Source organism: Theropithecus gelada, chromosome 14 (assembly GCF_003255815.1).
Source record: "Theropithecus gelada isolate Dixy chromosome 14, Tgel_1.0, whole genome shotgun sequence".
Classification (NCBI taxonomy): domain Eukaryota; kingdom Metazoa; phylum Chordata; class Mammalia; order Primates; family Cercopithecidae; genus Theropithecus; species Theropithecus gelada.
Window position 1 is genome coordinate 21777822 of NC_037682.1, and position 22730 is coordinate 21800551.

The following is a 22730-nucleotide window of genomic DNA, read 5'->3' on the forward strand; positions in this document are numbered from 1 at the left end:
AAAATTAGACTGTGGTGATGGTTGCACAGCTCTGTGAATACCCTAAAAACCATTAAAGTATAAAAACCATGTATACTTTAATGGGCAGATTGTTCAATATGTGAAATTTATCTCAACAAATCTGTGAAAAGAGCAAGAAAAATATTTATGACATATTGGAACGTATCACCTTTAAGCTGGGAGCAGATCCCAATCAAGTGAAAACGATCATATCACATGTAACACAATAGGCTTTCTAAGAAGTAACCCTCAATCTTGACAAGTCAACCCCCCTCCTGTATCCTAAGCATCCTGGTAGGTATGGGTAGTATTTTATTTTCACCTTTTCTCATATAACTGGGAACAGCTATGTCCAAACTCATTCACAGCAAGTGAAGACACAACCAGTTTGAAGTAGATGCAGAAAAATGAGGCTTTCCACTGAAGCTGCAACCTATCAGTGCTTGGCCTATCAGCTGGATTAAATGCTCCATTATACTCAAGTTAGCTGGGGTGGTTATATGTGCCCTTGAACAGAAACCTTACATTTTAAATTCCGTTTCTCACTAACAAAATGCAATTTAAAAATCTGTAAAAGGTAAAATGTAACATTATCAAGTGCACTTCAAAAATTAAATCTTGACCTGATCAAAACAGACCCTTAAAACTTCACTCACCAAAGCAATGATCTAAATACAGGAAAAGTCATTTAAAGCTAATAAAAGTTTCTTTCCCATATTAAAATACAATACAGATCAATTATCTGATGTCACATTCATGCAGTCATGCTCCCTTACTTGTTTGCTCCTTGAGGCAACTAAGATTTTGTTTCTCAAGTATTCTAATCCTACTGAAAACTTCTAGGAGGTGGAGTTGCTTTGAATTAGTGAAAAGTCAGAGTTTGAGGGTACTTCATACAAAATACACTATTTGCGTGCTAAAACATATGAAAACAAATCTAAGACTAACAAAGGATAAAGCAAGAATGCACTCGACCTAAGTAAATAAAAGAGTAGCATTTATAATTGTACCAAAGTGACAGTAGAGAAAATAGCCCTTGTACAAATCTCTGTCCTGCCATTAAGCTCACATATTTGTCTAGCAAAAACCTTCCTCCCACACCCACACACACAACAGTGTAAAATTCTCTCGCTCTTTCTTTCCAAGGGCAATAATATTCAATTTAGTTCTGTCTGAATCATAGATAATATACTGGTATAGCCTGCCTTAATCTTTGTACTGTATACAGTATCTGTTCTCTATGTAAAAATGGGGCTGAGCATTTGGGACTGCAAGGCACAACGCCCTAAAAATCAACCACATTGTCTAGCTCTAATCCTCCATCTAAGCAGAATTAGTGACGTCAAACCAGTTTCCATGGCACAGCCAGACTCATGACAACTCTGTTATATCAAGCAGAAGGACAAAATGGGCTGTGCTTAATTGCACACAGAAACAAACATGAAACCAAACCCTGGTTAATCTCTCATTTTCTGGGGACTTGGGAACAATTCTAAGATTGGAAGGTACATCAAGAATTTTTGCTGAAGTTCTATAATGAAGACTCATGTTGCTCATACTTCAGTGCATTTTCTAGTTCGTTATGACAAATATCCAAATAAACAAGTCAAGCAATGTTTTCTGTGATGCAACATTCTTAATTCATCATACTGCTTACTTGCTAGCAGCCACACAATGGTGTATCGGTGGTACAAATTACTGAGGATCTACCAGAACTAAAACGTTGTGAAAAAACCCAAAGCAGAAAACACCAACTGCTGACAGGAAAGTACCTTTTCCTATAAACATATTCTCTTTAATTACGAGTCCTCCCACAAGCCAGACATTAAACTCGCCCAACTCTAAAACTCAGTACCTCGCACTTACAGCTTCTTATAGATATGCTCTCTCATGGAATTCCCTCAGACCTGTGAAATTCCCAATAAGACTCCCTTAACTGTCACCTGGATTTTAAAAAAATTGCTAAGCCTTTATTTTATAAGTGCCTTAATATTCTATCAGACTGTTGTGGTATCCTTGTCCGTACCTCTGTAAAAATACTACTGTCATAGAGGACATAATAGGTCTCCTTTGAAGTAAGTCACTGTTTTCTACCTTCCTCAGAAACCTCATCACTGTCCCACAGTGCAGATGGGAAGAGAGATGTGCTGCTGTGAGGAACCGAAACTGCAGGGTCAGTCCTAGTGGAGACTGCTAACTGCATACAGAATTTGATGGTAGCCAAGGAAGAATGTACCAAAAAAAAAAAAAAAAAAAAAAAAAATCCATCCCAATTCTTCACATTTCCACTTCATATCAAGTAGTACAAAAGCAGGCTCTTGAGGGGGAGGGTTGTCATTATATATATTTTTTAAAGCTTAAACACAATACTGAAATTGGCACAGACAGTTCTCTAACAGACTCTCAAGAAGACTGAGAAACCTATAAAAATAGAGATCTATGTCAAAAAGAATCTTGGAACACAGGGGTCAGGTGTATAATTAGAACCAGCAATCCAAATACTTACATTGTACAAATATTGCTTTGTGGAAGAAAGTTTGCAAACATTTAGCACATGAAAGAGAATTACCTGCCTTAAAACACCATAACATGTCATAATTCCACCTTAAGCAATACAGTTATGAAAGGGGCTATTTTTAGCTGTCCCACGGTTGTTATGGCAACCACCTCCTGGCTCCAGCTGTACACAATGTTTATAATTCCAGGGAAGTGAAAAGAGCAACTTTCCTCTATAATGTAATTATGTACTTTCTACATCTATCGTAACAATACCTTAGTTTGATTATAGATACCTGTTTAGTGATAGTCAATTGGCCCTAGGCTATAGTTCTAGAGGGTTTGGAAAATCTCATACATCAGAGGTGGAACCAGTGGAAGGAAAACAACAACAAAGGATCATGATAAAGGACTCTGCTGTTACTCAATGGAGATACTAATGCTATGGAAACCAGCCATAGGAAATAAGCCATTTGGGGATGGTGTAAAGAGCAGGCTATAATGAAACCACTTATAATGTGTAAGGTAAGAATGCTTTCAAGATGATGTGCTAACTTGGAGTTTTTCTCTCCTCTCTGGGCACACAGCTAACATTTCTGGCCTTCTGTGCAATAGTTGTAGCCTATGACTGAGTTCTGCACAATGAAATGTGGGTAGAAGTGAAACTTCCCTTAAAACCATCTTTACTCTCTTTTCTTTCATCTGTCAGCTGGATGCAGAGAACTCCAAGATCCCAGAAAATTATGATGCCCCTAGATGGCAAGAGCCGCAGATCCCTGAATAACGGGTAGACAGCAGAGGGAAAAGTAAACCTTTATGTGTTAAGCCACTGAGATTTGGGAGTGGTGTGTTTCAGCAGGTAGCTTACCTTGACTGACATATCTAGTAACTAAGTTCTTTAATTCAAGTAGACATAGACATTCCTTTTCCTAACCAAAAGTATTGATTCATAAAATCCACATATATTTCTCACTAGTTCTTAACAAGTATCAAAATGGTAATGTGGTGTCAGGTTCAGTCATAGCTTCTGATAACTTTCCACCATTTCTCAACCTCAATTTAAAATCAACTTGATCGTTGCTTTTTTTTTTTTTTTTTTTTCCGAGACAGGGTCTTGCTCTGTTGCCCAGGCTGGATGCAGTGGTGCTATCTTGGCTGACTGCAACCAACGCCTCCTGGGGTTCAAGTGATTCTTGTGCCTGAGCCACCCGAGTAGCCAGGATTACAGCTGTGTGCCACTGCACCCAGCTAATGTTTTTGTACTTTTAGTAGAGATGGGGTCTTGCCATGTTGGCCAGGCTGGTCTTGAATTCCTGGCCTCAAGTGATTCACCCGCCTCAGCCTCCCAAAGTGCTAGGATTATAGGCATGAACCACTGCACCAGCCTCAACTTGATTTCTTAAAAGGCAAGGATCCATCTCATCCACGATACACTTGACTCAATGAATGCCTATTGAATAGATGGACTCTCTTTTTTTGCATTGCTTTTATGTAATGCTCCAGCTGTGATCATGGCTGTCAGGTCTACAGAGATAGCAGTGAAGTTCCCAGCTCCTTGGTTTTGTATTATTTACTAACTATATAGCTTCATAGCACTCCATCTCTTTGGGCCTCTATTTTTTCATCTGTCAAATGAGGGAGGTTACTGTCAATTAATTTAATGCACTGGATTTCTATGACTCTTTGACTCTAAGACTTTATGCTGTAAAATGATTTTGCAACCATTATCTCTTTTGATATGGTTTTCATCAATACAATTAAAAATTCCTTTCACAATACATCTGTGGTTTATAAGTGTTTCTTTTTTAATGGACAGATTTACTATTCTGAATTATTGCCACATTACCTGTAGATGTCAAAACTAGAATTAAGGTGAGGCCCAAATTTAATATCTCCTGAGTTCTACTTTGCTCCAACTCTACTATCTTCTAGGGTTCTGGTCTGGTCTAACCACTGCCATTTATGTATCCGACCATCAGGAGTCCACTCCCACTGGCACCTAACAATAGGCAGTTTGAAGATTTTAAAGGGAAGTGTTACTAAAATAAAACAATTAAAATACACAAAATTGTGTATAAGGACCTTTGCTGAGAAACCTTTTTTTAACCAGTCCCTGTAGATGTTCAACAAATGGATTCCTAACCTCAGTTTCCTCATCTGTACAATGGTGGGAGGCTGTCAAAGTTAAATGAGTTAACACGTACTAAGTTCCTGGCACTTACTATATACTCAATAAACATAAGCTGTAATCCCTGCCTGGAGTGGGTCATAGAGGTTTCCTAACAGAAGTATGGTCCTTGGGTCTTCTCTTTTCAAAGCTGTGATTCCTCTGGGCCTCTTCCAAACTCATAGTTATTTTGCAGAAAAAAAGATGACTACAATGCCCTAAATTCAGCAAATGATCGAGCTAGCTCAGGATGCAAGCCCAAATCTTTTTAGCAGCTTTTCTTTGAAGGCCTAGACATCACTCAGGTTTTTCCAAGGAAGAAAGAGCTTAATTACAATTTTACATTTCATGCTATTTCAAATAACAGAACTCTACAACATATTTCTCAATCAAAATGAAGACATTCAGCACGTACTAGCAGAACCAATTCAAACTGGGACAAAGATGGGGCAAGTGGACATTGCCTTTTCCTCCAAGGGTTGGTTTGACATCTTATAATCACTTTATATAACATGCTTAAGTTCCTCATACAGCCATTCGCCCAGTTAAAAGTGAAAAACCAGAGGAAGAGGTCTTGCTTAATCCAACTCTACTGATTTTGGCTTTGAGAGAATACAGCTTTAAGAAGGTATTCCTGGGAATATCCCAGGAACTCTATCCACCCCCTCAGAATAGCAGGCAATTGAGTTAGTGATGGTGACTCAGGCAGGCTTTTTCATCCTGATCTAAAGGAACCACTACAACCCTAGAGAGAGAAATAAAAAGGGAATCGAGTGGAAAAGGCCTCCACCACCGATGACTCATGCTTTACTGTGACTTGCCTGGCACATCACTCTGTGGCTAAGACATGGAGGCTTGGTTCATTAGTCACTTCAGTGATTTTTTCAAGGCAAGGATTCTCCCTCTAAATAATCATGAGCTCTGCTTCCACAGTGTTTGTGTGTGAGCTTGTGACTCACCTTTCCACCATGCCAGGCAGTACCAATTGTGTCATCTGCAAGAGAGAAAGCAAAACATTCATGATGGCCGAGGATGCAGGCAACAGGAAAAGAGTGAAGAAAACTCACCCACACTAAAAAGAAGAGAATCATGAAACCATTCACCACTTCTACAGATAGCAGGTTATTTTCTATACTCTAGAATGTGACCGTGTCAAGAGGGCATAAAAAGGAACCAGCTGAAATTACTGGAGAGAACACAGGGAATACTTTCAAGGAACTTGGCTAAAATTAGTCTTGCCTGAAATGTAATACTGGCACAGAGTTCTTCAAACAATGAAGGATTTACAGTGAAAATCTACATTTCCCATAATGCATTCTCAGAAAAGAATATATGTTATCAGAAGAAATATCCTGCCTACCACGATGACTTAAGCTTTCTAATCTCAAGAGCTCACATAAACTTTTCCAGCCAAAAAGTCTTTAAAAGAATGCCATAAAGTGATATGTTGGCAAAGAGTAAGTGTATCTTCACATTCATTTCTCTTGTTGCTCTAGTTAGCTGTAAGTAAAACTCATCCTTAAAGAGAGTTAAGATGTGATCTCTAATAACCAACAATGAAAAGGTGACATCTGCATTTTTTAAGGACTTCATAATTGTTGACTAAATACATATAATGAAAGGGGCTATTTCTAAACTCTGTTTTGATACATTATTAACCAAGAAAAGTTCAGAAGTCCAATGGTTTAGTCAAAATCACCTCATAGTTAAATACTGAGGTTGTAACATAAATTCCTGACTCCCAGATATCATCAATTCTCTAATAAACAGATGCTGTTTTATAATAATAAGGTTTCAATGCATGCTACACCTAGAAATTTTGTTGTTTCTATCTTGAATAATACTTCATATTAATTAAAGTAGATAGCATTCTGATGAGAAGGGAATTTTGTTTTCCTAGAAATATTTTGAGAAAGAAAATGCCATCCAGATTTGACAAGGTAAATTCTGCTATGTGGACATCCAATCCAGATGTATTATGAACAGCTTTGTATGGTAGTACAGACAGATGTACATCAGGCATATTAACAGTGGTGGAGTATTTTACTGTAAAGGATAGATTATACAAAACCCTAACAGTATTTGAAAACAGTTTTTTTTAAATTTAGCACATTTCATCAGGGACCATAATGCTTAGCTAAAATATTATAAAGAGTTCCCCCAGCATTTTGTGAAGGGAAGCTATAATTCAGTTCTCCAAAGTCCTGAGATCACCAGAAACAGAATGAGGAAGGAGACTGATAATAAAAATGTCTTTACCCAGGTGTGTGTGTGTGGGTGTGTGTGTGTGTGCATTTGTATTAAGAAAATGAGATCTGTTAACTACAAAGCAGCTAAGTGGAGTCCAGAAAGGGTAGCCACTGCCTGTTTGGCTCTCTTAAACAGGCTTTCTTCTATTTCTAGTTGGAATAGTGGGGGCAGGGAGATGGGGGAATATCAGGAGCTATTTTTCCCCTTACACCATATGCATGTCATGTATATATTAAATGTCTGCTTTCTGAATGCCTAAAGTTACCTAGAAAATCATGAGACAAAACAAAACCCCGTAACATAAAACCATACTTACAAAATTATACCAATGGCATGCTAAACATTAAATGTTTCCTTCGTCAAGAGGTCTTTCATGTAGGGACATGTTCAAAATATATTCTTTATGTATATGAATTAAAACTCAAGAAGTTTTAATAACTTGACATAGACACTGATTTCAACGCCTGGCTATTAAAGGCCAGAAATATTTGTTGAATGCCCAATGACTAGATGATTCATCAGCAAAGACACAAGTTCTCCCCTGCAAAAGTTAATTTCTTTCTCATAGCTCATGAGCTCCTCCTTTTACATTCTGACTCTAAATTCTCTCTCCTTGTCATAAAATGTAACATCTTTTTAAAATCTGTCAAATAATAACAATGAAAAGCCTGAGAAAAGTTAACCTGAACTCTGCATGCTTTTATCAAATTGATCAATGCCTTCATCTATATTGAAATTATCTTTCCTTCTAATCAGATTATGTCACAATAAATTCAATTTCAAGCCTTCTTTATTTGAGTATATATACACAAATCATTAATAGTCTATGCATTAGTTAAGAGGCTTCATTATGTTCAGATCAAATTAAATTTTCTTTAACACCAAATTTTTGTAGGATTTTTAGCTAAGCTATTAGCAGAGTTATCTGTATGCATCAGTTGGTATCTTGATATTTGGTTATTTATACAAATATACCAGGCATTTCTGTGAAATCTCACTATCTATCTGAACTCCATTTCACAGCTCACAAGCTGTTTCTGGAGTTAACTCAATGCTAATTTTAGGCCATCTGTAGGTGATAATTGCTGTACCAGAAAATTTTTTGTTCCTCTTAACATACTTCTAAAAAAAGGTTACTGTAACTTGCAAGTTCAGTGGTTAAGAATATTAGACAAGTAATAGTAAACATGATTTCCAGACCCATTTTCTTCCCTGTGGAACTGTTTCCAAAAGTGTACAGCAAACAAATTTTAATTTAATTCTTTCCTAGGAAGTAGACAAAAGTTTCTACAATAGTGCTTCTACAACAATGAGAGTGTGAAATCCTTGTCCTTGCAGGAAAAGTGTTTACTATTTATATACATATATATTCTCAGTGACAGTATCATTAATCCTCACTACAAGAAAATCCTAGATGCCTAGAATCTAAAGGGTATAGTTTAATATATATGTTATATCACACTTAAGGTATTGTTATCACTTTATATGCAAGCAAGTCAAAAAGTATACAAATATATGAGGAAAAATGAATGTCTTGATAACAGTTAAATTTAGAATTTGATTCAAAGTCAAGAGTAAAATATTTACTAGTATTTACTGGTACAGCAATGTATATTCTGGCTGGGAAGTAAATAAGAGGCTTATTTAGTTCATACAAAATCAAAATCAATACTATTAGATTAAGATTATTTAGATAATTAGATTATTCAGCAACAAGGCATTGGCTGGCCTAGAAAATCCTTGAAAATATTATATTAAAATGTAACCATCTGTGGTTATGACTAAAAGTGACTTATTTTCTTCTTAGTGTTTGTATATATTTCTCATACTTTTGTCAACAATCTTGCATTGTTTTTACAATTAGAAAAGCCCCCGCAATCTTATTTCTAAAAAAAACCTAATTTGAATAAAACTTTTTCTCTTTTACTCCTGTAATATCAGTAATAAACAGTTTGTAGAAGGAACTTTATTTTATACCCAGGAGCCAATGTAGATTTTCCCACTCATTAATTTAGTATGAAAAATGATCCAATTTAAGCATATTATTCTTGTGTCACATAACCTTTGGCATTTGGTCATTTTTAAGAGAGAACAGTACGAGAAAATATGATTGCATAATGTTCAAAAAGACAATCAAAAGCTCAAATTAAAAGATTACATTAAAATTCAAGATGCTTTAATCACCTGTATTATCATAATATATATGTAGAGAAGAAAGTATAACAACTCACCCTGGAATCCAGGTAAAGCCCCAGGAATCCAGGCTATTCATACCCGGAATTAGGATACCACAAATAGCCACTTTGTCCACCTCTGCCCTCCCTCTACCCCAAAGAAACCTGCTTACCATGAATAGGATCTGAATTCAAGTAACTAAAAACGTACCCACACAATTTGGAAGAAAACCATCTCTTAGATGCAAATACCTTAAACAAGTTTTCAACTGTAATCATTAACAGTAATTTTTCAAAATCACAGTATAACAGTGAAAATAATTACAGAAAGTGACAACAATGTTACACAATGCCTGTTTTGGAGAAATTAGATGGTAACTCCATTGAAAATCATGCTACAAAGACACAGCACACATTTCCTTTGGCAAACTGTATAATTTGAGCACCTTGGTAAAAAAGAACACAACTTAATTAGAAATTCTTAGACTCTCACCTGTATAGCTAACAGAATATTCACTGCACAGGGGGTGGAAAGCTTAATTAGATAAAGTTTCTAAAAGTGCTTTGAGATCTCCAAGTATTATTTGGTTTTCCTTTATATTAATGTTAAGTTTTTGTGAAAGTTAAGAGCCCCGCTTGCCATTTTCCCAGCCCCATATTACTTAACCTTAAATTCAACACTATATCATTCAAAACAAAAATTTTCCTTTTGTAATAAATATGGTTTGATCTACACTAATTTATCAAAAGAGAAAGAACTTTTCAGAACAAAGAGCTCCATGCCAATTAATAATGATTCCAAAGCCGTAATTTATAAACTCTAAACAAAATTTTTTAAAAAATGGATATATCGGTCGGGCGCGGTGGTTCTCGCTTGTAATCCCAGCACTTTGGGAGGCTGAGGCGGGCGGATCACGAGGTTAGGAGATCGAGACCATCCTGGCTAACATGGTGAAACCCCGTCTCTACTAAAAAATACAAAAAATTAGCCGGGCGTGGTGGTGGGCGCCTGTAGTCCCAGCTACTCGGGAGGCTGAGGCAGGAGAATGGCGTAAACCCGGGAGGCGGAGCTTGCGTGAACCGAGATCGCGCCACAGCATTCCAGCCTGGGCAATAGAGTGAGACGCCGTATCAAAAAAAAAAAAAAAAAAAAAAAGTGTATACCATCATACACAGTTAGTTTCTGAGTTTCACATACTATAGTATGCTAAGAGCTTCCAATACCTAAATTTTTCCAAAATAAGCTAACTTCTCACAAGTGACAGGTTTGGGGAGGAGAAAATAATTTCTAAAGTTCTCAGAGATTTTTCATTTTCATTCGCATATAAGGCGTTTATCCTATAACCTAGTTTCATTTGGAGCTGAAAAGAACATCAGTACCAATCTATAACTACTCCCTCATTTTTGAAAGAAGAAAACAATGCAGAGTGGTTATTGTGCCTTTTGGCAAAACCATCATTTTGTAGTTATGCCTGAAGCAGCCCGTTACTATGACACTCTAAGGACTAAATGTATCCAATAATTTGGAATTTTTTAGGAACATAATGATAACTAATTTCAAAATGAATTAAGACTAGCTATTAACTTGGAACGCCTTCATCTAGAAAAGCCGTGGATGGAGATCAGTGGTGAGGGTTTTACTCTCCTTCCCATAATTTATCATATTCCTAATGCTGTTAAATTTTGAGGCAGGGTGCCGGGATGCATCCTTAACATAAACCCTAAATTAAATACAATTAGACTGCTGAACGGAGACTGGTCTCATGGATTTTCGAATTAATAGAGGGCTCCCCCTACTGGCATTGTGTCACATGCCAGAGGCAAATCCAGGTGAAAAAAACAAATATTTCTGTGCTTTTCACCCATCTGTCCATTCATCTAAACTTTTATCATCTACTCCATGGGCAGTGCATCGCATAAGGCACTTCTGGCTAAGTGACATACAATGAATACACTGTGGTATAAAAAGGAAAAAACATATTTTCAAAAACCATGCAAAGGGTCTCATACTCTTATTTCAGAGAATCATGGGGTAGAAGACGTGTTTGTGTCCCCCCTCTCCAATTTTTTTTTTTTTTTTTTGAGACAGGGTCTTGCTCTGCCAGCCAGGCTGGAGTCCAGTGGCACAATCTTGGCTCACTGCAACCTCTGCCTCCTGGGTTCAAGCAATCCTCCTGCCTCAGCCTCCTGAGTAGCTGGGACTACAGGTGTGAGCCACCACCCTCGGCTAATTTTTGTACTTTTGGTAGAGACAGGGTTTTGTCATATTGACCAGGCTGGTCACGAACTCCTGGGCTCAAGTGATCCTCCTGCTTCAGCCTCCTGAGTAGCTGGGATTACAGGCGCATGCCACCATGCCCAGCTAAATTTTCTATTTTTGGCCAAGACGGGGTTTCACCATGTTGGACAGGCTGGTCTCAAACTCCTGGGCTCAAGTGATCCACCCGCCTCAGCCTCCCAAAGTGCTGGGATTACAGGTGTGAGCCGCGGCACCCGACCCCTGCCCCTCCAAAATTTGTATGTTGAAACCTAATCCCCAATATGGTGACATTAAGAGGAGGGTGGGGCCTTTGAGAAATGATTACATCATGAGGGTTCCACCCTCACACATGGGATTGGTGCCCTTATAAAAGAGGCCTGAGGGAACTTGTGTGCCTCTTCTGCCACATGAGGACATGGCAAGAAGGCTCCATCTATGAAGAATGGGGTCCTCACCCGACACCAAACCTGGTGGGGCACTGATCTTAGACTTCCCAGCCTCCAGAACTCTGAGAAAGAAGTTTATGCTCTTTATAAACTACCCAGTCTAAGGCATTTTGTTAGAGCAGCCCAAAGGGACTAAGAGAGAAGAGATTAATTTAGTCGATGTCATTCTAATCCTTCAATTTCTCCAAGCAGTTATTCCATTTGAATAGATTGAACACTTGGAGTCACCTGGAAAAGAATAACCCAAACTCCAGTGCCTAAAAGGGTCGGAGAGGTAATGTAAATGAGTGAGAGAAGTCAAACAATAGAGACTGGTGGGGACTATGGCAATCTAGAGAGCTGTAGGCCTAACTAACTGCACATATCCAAAAACTACTCAGCTCTAGTCACTTGCTGCCATGTAGTAATTCAGGTCTGTGTTACCCAATTTTCAGACTTTTCCCAAGAGAAGTTAGAAATCTGGGTGTAAAATTTCCGAATTTTGAAAACTGAGCCAGTCAAAATGTGTTTGTCAGCCACATCTGGCCCACAGACCAACAGTTTACAAGCTCTGACCCAGCATACTCACCTTCTGCCTCTTCCACTTCCGGCAGATTCAAAGATTAGGAAGTTCTCACAATTTACTTTAGTATAAATATCAAATGATTCAAGTTCAACCTTCTAGGGCCACATAAAATCAGTGTGACCCTTATTCCCAAGAACCTGAACTAAAACTAGAATTTTCAGTTTAAAAAAAAAGCATTCATTTATTATTATTTCTTAGAATAAAAAAAAAATGTGTTGTGAACCTGATGTATGTGAGGCCCAGGGTAGGATTCAGCAGGAAAGGAAAAGGACATGATACCAACCCTCATGGTGCTTACAATCTGTAGAGAGGCTCTAAACTGAAAGAGAGACTCAATCTAAGAAAAACTCTCGTCCAGGCATGGTGACTCACACCAGTAGTCCCAGCACTTTGGGAAGCTGAGGCAGGAGGATTGCTTGAGGCCAGGAATTCCAATCCAGCCTTGGGCAACATAGCAAGACTCCATCTCTATAAAAAATTTAAAAATTAGCTAGGCATGGTGGTGCATGCCTGTAGTCCCAGCTACTCAGGAGGCTAAGGCAGGAGGATCGCTTGAGCCCAGTAGTTTGAGGTTACAATGAGCTATGATAGTGTCACTGCACTCCATCCTGGGTGACAGAGTGAGACCATGTCTTAAAAAAAGAAACAGACAAAAACCAAAAAACAAAAAAAAAAAAGAAGAAAGAGTCTAAAAATGAAATGCTCAGTAAAGGGAAGACAAGCAGTGGGCACGTGACACTCCGGAGGGTTCAGAAACGCGCCCTACCCACACCCACCCCTAATAAGAAATGGTTTCAAGCCCCCACCTTGGTTGAATGTCTGATGAAGGAAGAACTAAATGATAAGCCTCTGCTTTAAGTCTTATACTGACCCCCCGAAAAAGTAAAAAATTAAATTAATATAAAAATATTAAATCTCAAATTGACTTAAAAAAAGTAAAAAGAAATTAATATATAACCCCTGCTTGAGATGCTCTTCCCCATTCCCAAATAAAACAAACAACAAAACACAACAGTATTTCACAATATGTGGAGGCTGTTAATATATTTCACTTTGGGCCGCACCCCCATCCATTTCCTTCTCTGCTCTAAGAAAAAGGTAATAAAGAAGGTCAGAACATCCTCTCTATTTGTCAGAATGGTGGCCTGGACATTTCCTCAGAGGTTCAGCTGTAGGCAGGGCCAGTCTCTAGCTTCCACCTCATTCACTAAGTGCAGCAGCAGTTTTCGGGTCCAGCATCACCTGAAGGAATGGTTTTCCCACCTTTCCATAGGCGCCACAGGCAGTTCAGGTAATACTGTTTGGGCAGTGTTTATCTGAAAGGGAGTGAAGAGTCTAGGGTCTCTTGAGGTCTGAAAATTGTGAATAAAAGAATTAAAGAATAATCTGACCCAGAAAAATAAGGCAACCCCAAATTTGGTAGCTGTTAAAACAAGTGATCTCAAATCAGAAACAAACGGCACAATATTTGTTTTAGAACCTGTCTTTGGACTGATGTGAAGCTCAGTGTACACCCTGTTTGAAATGAAACCTACATTTGCCTGCCTCTGGAGTTGCAGCACTTCTCCCATTCTCCATGATTTCTCTAATAGCAATCAATAGCGGTTTAGTAATTTCATTTGCAAACTCTCTCAGTATTCTGGGATGGAAATCCCTTCAGGTATGAAACTAGAACTATTTTTAGAAAAGTGTGGTTCAATGTCTTGAGGTTCAGTTGTCTCTAAACTCCACCGTTTCTGGGATAAAGGTCATTGTTCTTGATGAGAAATAAGATGTATCTTAGATTTTAGTCACAGGCATCTGCAATCAGAAGAAAGCCCTGTCGAGTAGGACTTCTCTTACAGTTTGAGACTGATCTACCTGCCATATTGGTTACCTACATATAGAGTTTCTACATCAGTTAACTGTATGCAGGCAGGGAACAGGAACAAGACTAAATTTATCCCTGAAGGATTTAGGAGTAAAACTGGAAAAGCAGGCAACAAGGCTTCAAAACATCCCTCGTAAAGGGAAAGCCCATTGAAGTGAGCCACTGAGAGGGAAGAAAGGAACAAACTCAAAATACTGGACAAGATCGAAAAGTAAAACCATCAGACAAAACTGGAGAACTAAGTGGCCTGGAAGAACTGCTTATGATTAAACATCAAGGGTCTATAGTCAAAACTTTCTGATTAATATTTCTTCCTCAATATTTTTCTGGCCACATTACTACCATTTTATCTGGTGGTGACCAGCAATTTCTTTGGTCTCAGGATATTTCACTTCTTTCATTCCTCTATTGAAACATGGAACTTTTACAACATGGAGTTTTACAATCATCTGACCTACTGATCCAGAACATAAATACATGGATCTGAAGGAGTGTAAAGCCAGGTCATTCAATGTTCATGGCACACTACAGACCTTACAATAAGATGCTGGGGCCCTTCTCAGCAAACATCTCCAAAGTAGGGACACAAGCCCAAAGTCACAAGGCCAAGCTGATTTCACCAATCTCTCCTGGAACACTCCTCAGCCAGTTATTCCCTGTCATGTAGTTTAGTGAGGAGACAAAACCCGGCCCAACATTGATGGTGAGAAGAGGTTGTTCTCTTCCTTATACAGGTCTTTTCTGAGAAAGTCATTGTGGCATTAGGCTGCAGACATCCATGCCCCAGTTCCCCTGATGTCCAGCCACAATAAAACCTTTGGAGATTCTGTAGCTGCACCAATTTTCATCTTCTTTTAAGTTACCCCAGGGCTCCAAACAGCCATTGCTACTGAAAATGTGGCCCTGTCCCTGGCAACGTAACACAGTCAACTAAAGAACAATAGGTACAATTCATCCAAATATATTATAGGGCAAATCACAGCAGCATCAAAGAGCCCTAAACCTGGGAGCGTTACACACAAAATTTCGTCAAGGTGAATGCCTTTCTCTCAGTAAAAATAAGAAAAACACATGCATCATAAAACACCTATTACCATGTCACTCTGCCATTAGAACTGCCTTTCTAAAACATAGATCAGATCACACCTTACATCTGCTTGAAGGCTTTCTGTGGCTCTCTAGCCTGTTGAGCACAGCACTCAAGGACTTGCACAATCATGCCCTAACTTCCTCTTCTTACCTGCTGGTTAGCCACTGCACACCACTCACCTCCCACTGCTCCAGTCAAGCCATTTCCATGTCTGAATGGTCACCAGTCAACTGTGCTCAGAGATGTCAACTACATTGATTCTGCATATAGTACAACGAAAACTAATTGGCCAAGCCTCCAGATGATATTAATTCCCTGATCCATTGATTCCATACCTTGAGAGTTTTGATTTGTTTTCTATTAGAAGTACATATCACAAAGGAACAGGAAAATTCAGATTCATACTAAAGATGAATGAAGGGATGCTTATTTGGCTCCATGAAGAAGTGCTTTAAATAGCAAACTCCCTTAGTGCTTTTTAAATGGGATTAGGTTTGCAGAAGAAAGCTTATGTATAAAAATTGTAAGTAGATATCCAGTTCTGCCAATGATACTTACCATCAATATGGCATGCAAGTGTTTAATAAATTAGCATTTGTCTCCACTAAATCATTTCATGGGAACAAGTATATATGCCAATGTCAATAAAGAATGAAGAGGAGGAAGGATGAAGAGGTGGGAGAAGCATTTTATAATTTGTCAAGATATTAAAAATCATATCTCATTTTTATTTCACCATTATATTTAAAACACTGAAAGTTACTCTATGGTGCTCTTCGATTTGTGCTGTTTTATCCATACTTTCCTCCATTTGGTCTTTAAGCAGAGACTCACCGTGATGACCACTGACCATGCTGATCTGTGCTCAGATGCTGCATGAAGGATAAAGTCTGTGACCATGAAGCACAGCAAGATGACTGATTCTCACAGATTAAGGCCAGGACCTTGGCTTTCTATCATTAGTTTTCTGCAGACTGCGAGCCAAGGGATGGCATGTTCATGGAGACAGAAGAGGCCAGGGTTTTACACCATAAAAGTATACAAACATGTAAGTGTAGACAAGCAGGAGGTTATAAGATAAAATACTAATGGATCTAAAGTAAATGGCTTACATGGTTTATCTGACAGAGGAGTTAAAATTATCAGAAGACTACTCTGAAATTCATTTTAACAATTCTAGAAAATAAAACTGAAACAAACATATTTTATCATTAACTCAGCACAAGATATTATGAAACACATGTACATTGTTTTTAACACTTATTATTTTCAAGCACTTGGCCAAATGTACCAGAAAAGGTATATCAAAATAATAGTACACATTGGTCATTTCAAAAGGCAAAAATTATAAAATATGTAAGTTGTAGACTAGAAGTGATATTAACTTTGATCAAAAACCTTTGCTTGCTAAAAAATAAAGTCATAGTTCCACATATTGTCAAAATCTGTATCAGATCTGAGTTTAAGAACAACAATAACGTTTTGAGAGCCCTTAAAATGATCTTGGGACTATTAGATATATTCCTATTAGCCATGTTTTAAAAGCATCAATTTTGTGCATGAGAGTCTTGCTCCAGACTCACTCACAGGTCCACTTGTAATTAGTTTACCTCACTTAAACTGAATCTTACGTGAGAAAAAAACTTGGCTAATAACAGTAAAGTTAAACATTGAGTTAAACATGTTTTGAATTTCCTTAAACTAGTATAAATGGTTATTGAAAATGGATTTGGCTTTCTATGAGTATGTTCAAATTTCAAGTATCTGACACTGCCCATGAGAATTCTGCCTCAGGCAATTTTTTTTCACTGCTCTGGTATGTATAACCAAGGTACAGTATATTTTTATAGTTACTAATACAATATAAGAAAAAAAGGTGTTGAGATGCTCACACTTGCTAAGTATTCCTTCCTTTGGCAGGTATTGGCTTGTTGTTTTTTGTTGGCACATACATGTGACATGACTGTAACACGTGCTTAGCAACTAGCAACCAGACAAGTTATTATGAGTGACTATTAAAAATCACACCCATTACTTTATAGTTCCATATTCCCCACACAATGCTTTATCACAACATTTAAGTTCCTCAACTGAAAACCATGGGGAAGACAAAATGGAAACAATTTATCAGTGACAAATAGCGTGCGGAATAAATCTTTGTAAAAATAAGTCACCAGCCTAAGTTTTTGTAGTCCCAATACCTACCACAGTGCTTGCATATAGAAGTCATTTAATAAACAAAAAGCATTTAACAAACTAAAAAACACTGCTGAAAGAAATCATAGATGACACAAACAAATGGAAACACATCCCATGATCATGGATGGGTAGAATCAATATTGTGAAAATGACCATACTGACAAAAGCAATCTACAAATTCAATGAAATTCCCATCAAAATACCACCACCATTCTTCACAGAATTAGAAAAAACAATCCTAAAATTCATATGGAATCAAAAGAAAGTTCACATAGCCAAAAAAAAAAAAAAAAAAAAAAAAGACTAAGCAAAAAGAACAAATCTGGAGGCATCACATTACCTGATTTCAAACTACACTGTAATGCCATAGTCACCAAACAGCATGGTACTGGTATAAAAAGAGGCACATAGACCAACTGAACAGAATAGAGAACCCAGAAATAAAGCCAAACACTTACAGCCCACTGATCTTCAATAAAGCAAACAAAAACATAAAGTGGAGAAAGACACCCTATTTAACAAATGGTGCTGGGATAATTGGCAAGCCACATGTAGAAGAATGAAACTGGATCCCCGTCTATCACCTTATACAAAAATCAACTCAAGGTGGATCAAGGACTTAAATTTAAGACCTGAAACTATAAAAATTATAGAAGATATCATTGGAAAAACCCTTCTAGACATTGACTTAGGCAAGGATTTCATGACCAAGAACCCAAAAGCAAATGCAATAAAAACAAAAATAAATAGCTAGGACTTCATTCATTAAACTAAACTCTTCTGCATGGCAAAAGGAACATCAGCAGAGTAAACAGACAACCCACAGAATGGGAGAGAATCTTCACAATCTATGCATCTGACAGAGGACTAATATCCAGAACCTATAATGAACTCAAACAAATTAGCAAGAAAAAAACAAATAATCCCATCAAAAAGTGGGCTAAGGATATGAATAGACAATTCTCAAAAGACATATGCAAATGGCCAACAAACACATGAAAAAATGCTCAGCATCACTAATGATCAGGGAAATGCAAACCAAAACCACAATGCCATACCACCTTACTCCTGCAAGAATGGCAGTAATTAAAAAATCAAAAAATAATAGATGTTGGCATGGATGCAGTGAACAGGGAACACTCATACACTGCTGGTGGGAATGTAAACTAGTACAGCCACTATGGAAAACAGTGTGGTGATTCCTTAAAGAACCAAAAGTAGAATTACTATTTGTTCTGGCAATCTCACTACTGGGTGTCTTCACAGAGGAAAAGAAGTCATTATACAAAAAAGATACTTGCACATGCAAGTTTATAGCAGCACAATTCGCAATTGCAAAAGCATCGACCCAACCCAAATGCCCATCAATCAATAAGTGGAGAAAGAAACTGTGAGATATATATATATATATAAATACATATATATGGCATATATATACGTATATATATATGATGGAATACTACTCAGTCATAAAAAGGAACGAATTAATGGCATTTATAGCAACTTGGATGAGACTGGAGCCTATTATTCTAAGTGATGTAACTCAGGAATGGAAAACCAACGTCCTGTGTTCTCACTCATAAGAGGGAGTTAAGCTACTAGGATGCAAAGGCATAAGAATGATACAATGGACTTCGGGGACTCAGGGGAAAAGGATGGGAAGGGGGTAAGGGATAAAATACTACAAATTGTGTGCAGAGTATACTGCTCAAGTGATGGGTGCACCAAAATCTCACAAATCACCACTCAAGAACTTACTCATGTAACCAAACATCACCTGTTCCCCAATAACCTATGGAAATAAAAATTAAATAATTAAATAAAATAAAAATAAATGAAAAGTCAAACCATACAAGCACCTTCAGTTCTTTATACCTTCTTAAGAAATAACTTAATAGACCACTTTTATCTGGAATACATGTATCTGCATCTAAACAAGAGTAGATGCAGGTGAACAAGTTGATTATGTCAGTGTTTTTAAATAGAAAGAACCAAAAAAGGATGACATCTTTATAACAAGGCTGCTTACCTTACAAACAGAAAGAATATTAATATTTATCATCTTCTTGATCACCTGCAAAAAAATTGAGAATTTTATATATACTTGATGATGAAAGTGACCCTATTAAATATCTACTTAGGCAATCTAGAGAAGCAATCTAGAGAAGCATTAAACATTTCTCCAAATATTGCAGAGATTTTGGAAAAATGACAAGAGCTGGGGTAGAGAGGCAGATTTTATTTTACTCTCAGTGTTATATTTTCCTAACTAAGGTGATAAGTGATGCTAACATGCAGAATCCAAAGTATATGTGCAAGTAAAATCTGGAAGTAAAAAGACACATTAAATCTAAAATAAATAGAATACTTTGCAATCTCCTTTCTGCTAGTATGGAGCATAGAAATCACTGAACCTAGGATTTTCAATAATTTTAAAATTTTTACATAGTCCTTCAATGATATGCTTTTCTCGTTTTCAGTAAAGGATTATGCATGCATCAAGGATGTCACTTTCATTTTGGTAGAGCTGGTTTACCTGAATCAATCATGGTGCTGTATATTAGCATATTTGCAATTTTTAAGTTGATGTTTAGAGTCCTAAAACTTAAAACAGAGCTATTTTGATATAACACAAACAAAAGTAACAGTAATAACAAAACGAGAGCTATTATTTGAATCTAGCACTGTATAAGTGAGGTGATAAATATTTTCTCATTCCATCCTTCTAATATTCCTATGAAGCTGCCCATTTTATGAGCAAGGAAACTGAGACGAAGCATGGCTAGGCCCATACCCAGGGAACTCAGGTAGTAAGCAGAAGAGCCAGGGTGTGAACCACAGGCAGCTGGACTCCAGTGCCATAGTGTGAATCGTTATACCAATACCTGCATGCATTCTTTTTGTTACTATGATATACAAAGAAAGACTTACATTGTCCAAGTCAGGAACATCCAAAAAGTATTCAGGATACTCATACGACATTCCCACGTTGTTCACTGAAATAGAACAAGATCATTAGCTGAGTAACATATGTATATTTTAAAGATGTATTAATGACATTAAAGATATCAAGACTAATATGATATATATAATGTTATAAAATACTGTTTATGGCTAGAGTAACCTTTTCCACACCTTTCTATCCAAAATCTATCCTTAAAAGTCCAACTCAGACGTCTCTTCCTTCATTAAACCTTCCTGTACTTACCTTACCATCCAGCAACTGACAGAACTTATACTTGCCTCTCACTTTCCATAGCCCTTTGGGATTTGTATATTCCGCATCTATCATACTGTTATTTGGAGATATTACTTAACTCTTCTCTAGACCTTAAATTTTCAGAGTGTAGTAGAACGAGTGAAAAGGTACCATTGTCCAGGATACTGGAAACTTGAGTTCTAGTTATAACAGTTTTCAGAAAACATGTGATTTGGGATAGGTCATGTACAATACGCATCACATTTTGTTCTGCTCCAGAATGAAAGCTCATTTAATAATTCAACAAATATGTGCCACACACTTTTGAGTAAGACATGTGCTAGGAACTTTAAAAAGTTGGGGGGGGGAAATGTTGGCATCATGGAGCATACAATCTAGTAGGAAAAGAAAGAAACAAACAATTATTTCATGACAGAGCAGAGTGCCATGGGAGCCTTTTCTGCAGAGCCTGACTTCAACTGGAAAGTGAGGGAAGGCTTCTTTCTGGTGGCCAAGGGAGTGGGTCAGACTAAATGTCTCCAATAAACCATCTGTCAAAAGTTGAGGTCATGTCTTAATTTTTCTTTTACCGTACCCCCTTACCTTCCCAATCACCTAAAGTTGGGGCTGTGAGACAATAGACAAGATATGAATAAACTTATATATATGTAGACGCAATATTTTAATACTCGAATATCCTATGGTTTTCCCTAGACCTGGAAAGACAAAGACAATCCCAGAATAAGGAACATTTGCAGGTATCAATCAATAAATAAAATATCTTAGAATTTATTTTAACTAAATACATAACTCATGAGATAGATGATCTATCTATCTGCCTATCTACACTTAATCATCACAACAACCCTATTAGGTAGTTCCTGTTATTATTTTCCTCTGACATGTTAGGAAACTGAAGTTCACAGCAGTTAAATAAATTGCCCAAGGTGATAGAGCAAAGTAGGCCAGGATTCAAACTCAGGAAATTTGGCTTCAGAGACTAGGCTTTTAACCACTCTGTTAAAATCTTCATACATCTTTATGCAGTATTCAATTCAGAAAACAAAAAATAAAAAACTGAATAATAAGCAAAAATCTCATAGCAATGTTTAATAAAATTATGAAGTATTTAAAAACGAGAAGTTTCAGTTGCAAGCAGATGATGACATTATGATCAGTCTGTTACAGCTTATAAGGAAATATGCCAGATAAACCTGATAGTAGTAACAATAACTTTTCAATAGTCTAACAAAATTAATAGTTTCAAAGGAACTCAATAAGGGTTTTATATTTAATTATAAGCCAATCACTTGAGGCTGTAAGTCGCAAGATTTTACAACAATCCTACTGAAACCTGTCAGAAAATATGTAAGCAAAAGACAATGACAAAGCAAACTTTATTAAATTAGGATTCATACTCATCTGAATAGGGATAGTACTAAACATAATTAATAACAGAAGGTCCAAATCCATTTTTATTTTATTCAGTAGGTTCTCCACCCACCAGGCGCCCCAAGATTCAATTCTATAAAAGATCTGTTAACAATTAGGCCAAAACTAGTTGAAGGTAAGGCTTCATGTTCACTTGACTTTGCTTTAACCACTTACAGAATTACAAAGGATGAATAATTTACAATACAACTAAAAGAAATAGCAAAACCCAAAATATCTGCTAAAATATTGCACATAAACAAAATATTCTTTACATCAGTTTAAGATAACAGAATCTTCCAGGAAAGGGTTTGCCAAGTTGTAATATTCATCAGAATTTAAAAAAATTTCATGACATACAGTAAACTATCTCCCTTCACTCTCCATATCAAGAAAACTTTCTTTAGATTTCCCTCTAGCCTATGGGAATATTAATGCTATATTTCAAAATGCAAAGGAAAATTGAACAGTGTAATTATAAATCTTTTAAAATCCAGATTTCATTTTTTTTAAAAAAAATCTATGAACTTTGCAAGCAGCACAGTTGACTTTGTAATCTTTTTTTTTTTTTTTTTTTTTTTTT

General features: G+C 37.0%; 1 protein-coding gene across 2 annotated transcripts in view; it reads right to left on the bottom strand.

Annotated features, from left to right (window-relative positions):
• Positions 1–22730, bottom strand: part of HSD17B12 (hydroxysteroid 17-beta dehydrogenase 12) — a 167571-nt gene that overhangs the window by 18203 nt on the left and 126638 nt on the right. For both annotated transcript variants that reach the window (XM_025358283.1, XM_025358282.1), the window contains 3 exons: positions 20449–20513; positions 19547–19591; positions 5623–5657 (listed from right to left, as the gene is read on the bottom strand). In XM_025358283.1, the coding sequence (XP_025214068.1) occupies positions 5623–5657; positions 19547–19591; positions 20449–20513 (145 nt within the window). The remainder of the gene's footprint in view (positions 1–5622; positions 5658–19546; positions 19592–20448; positions 20514–22730) is intronic.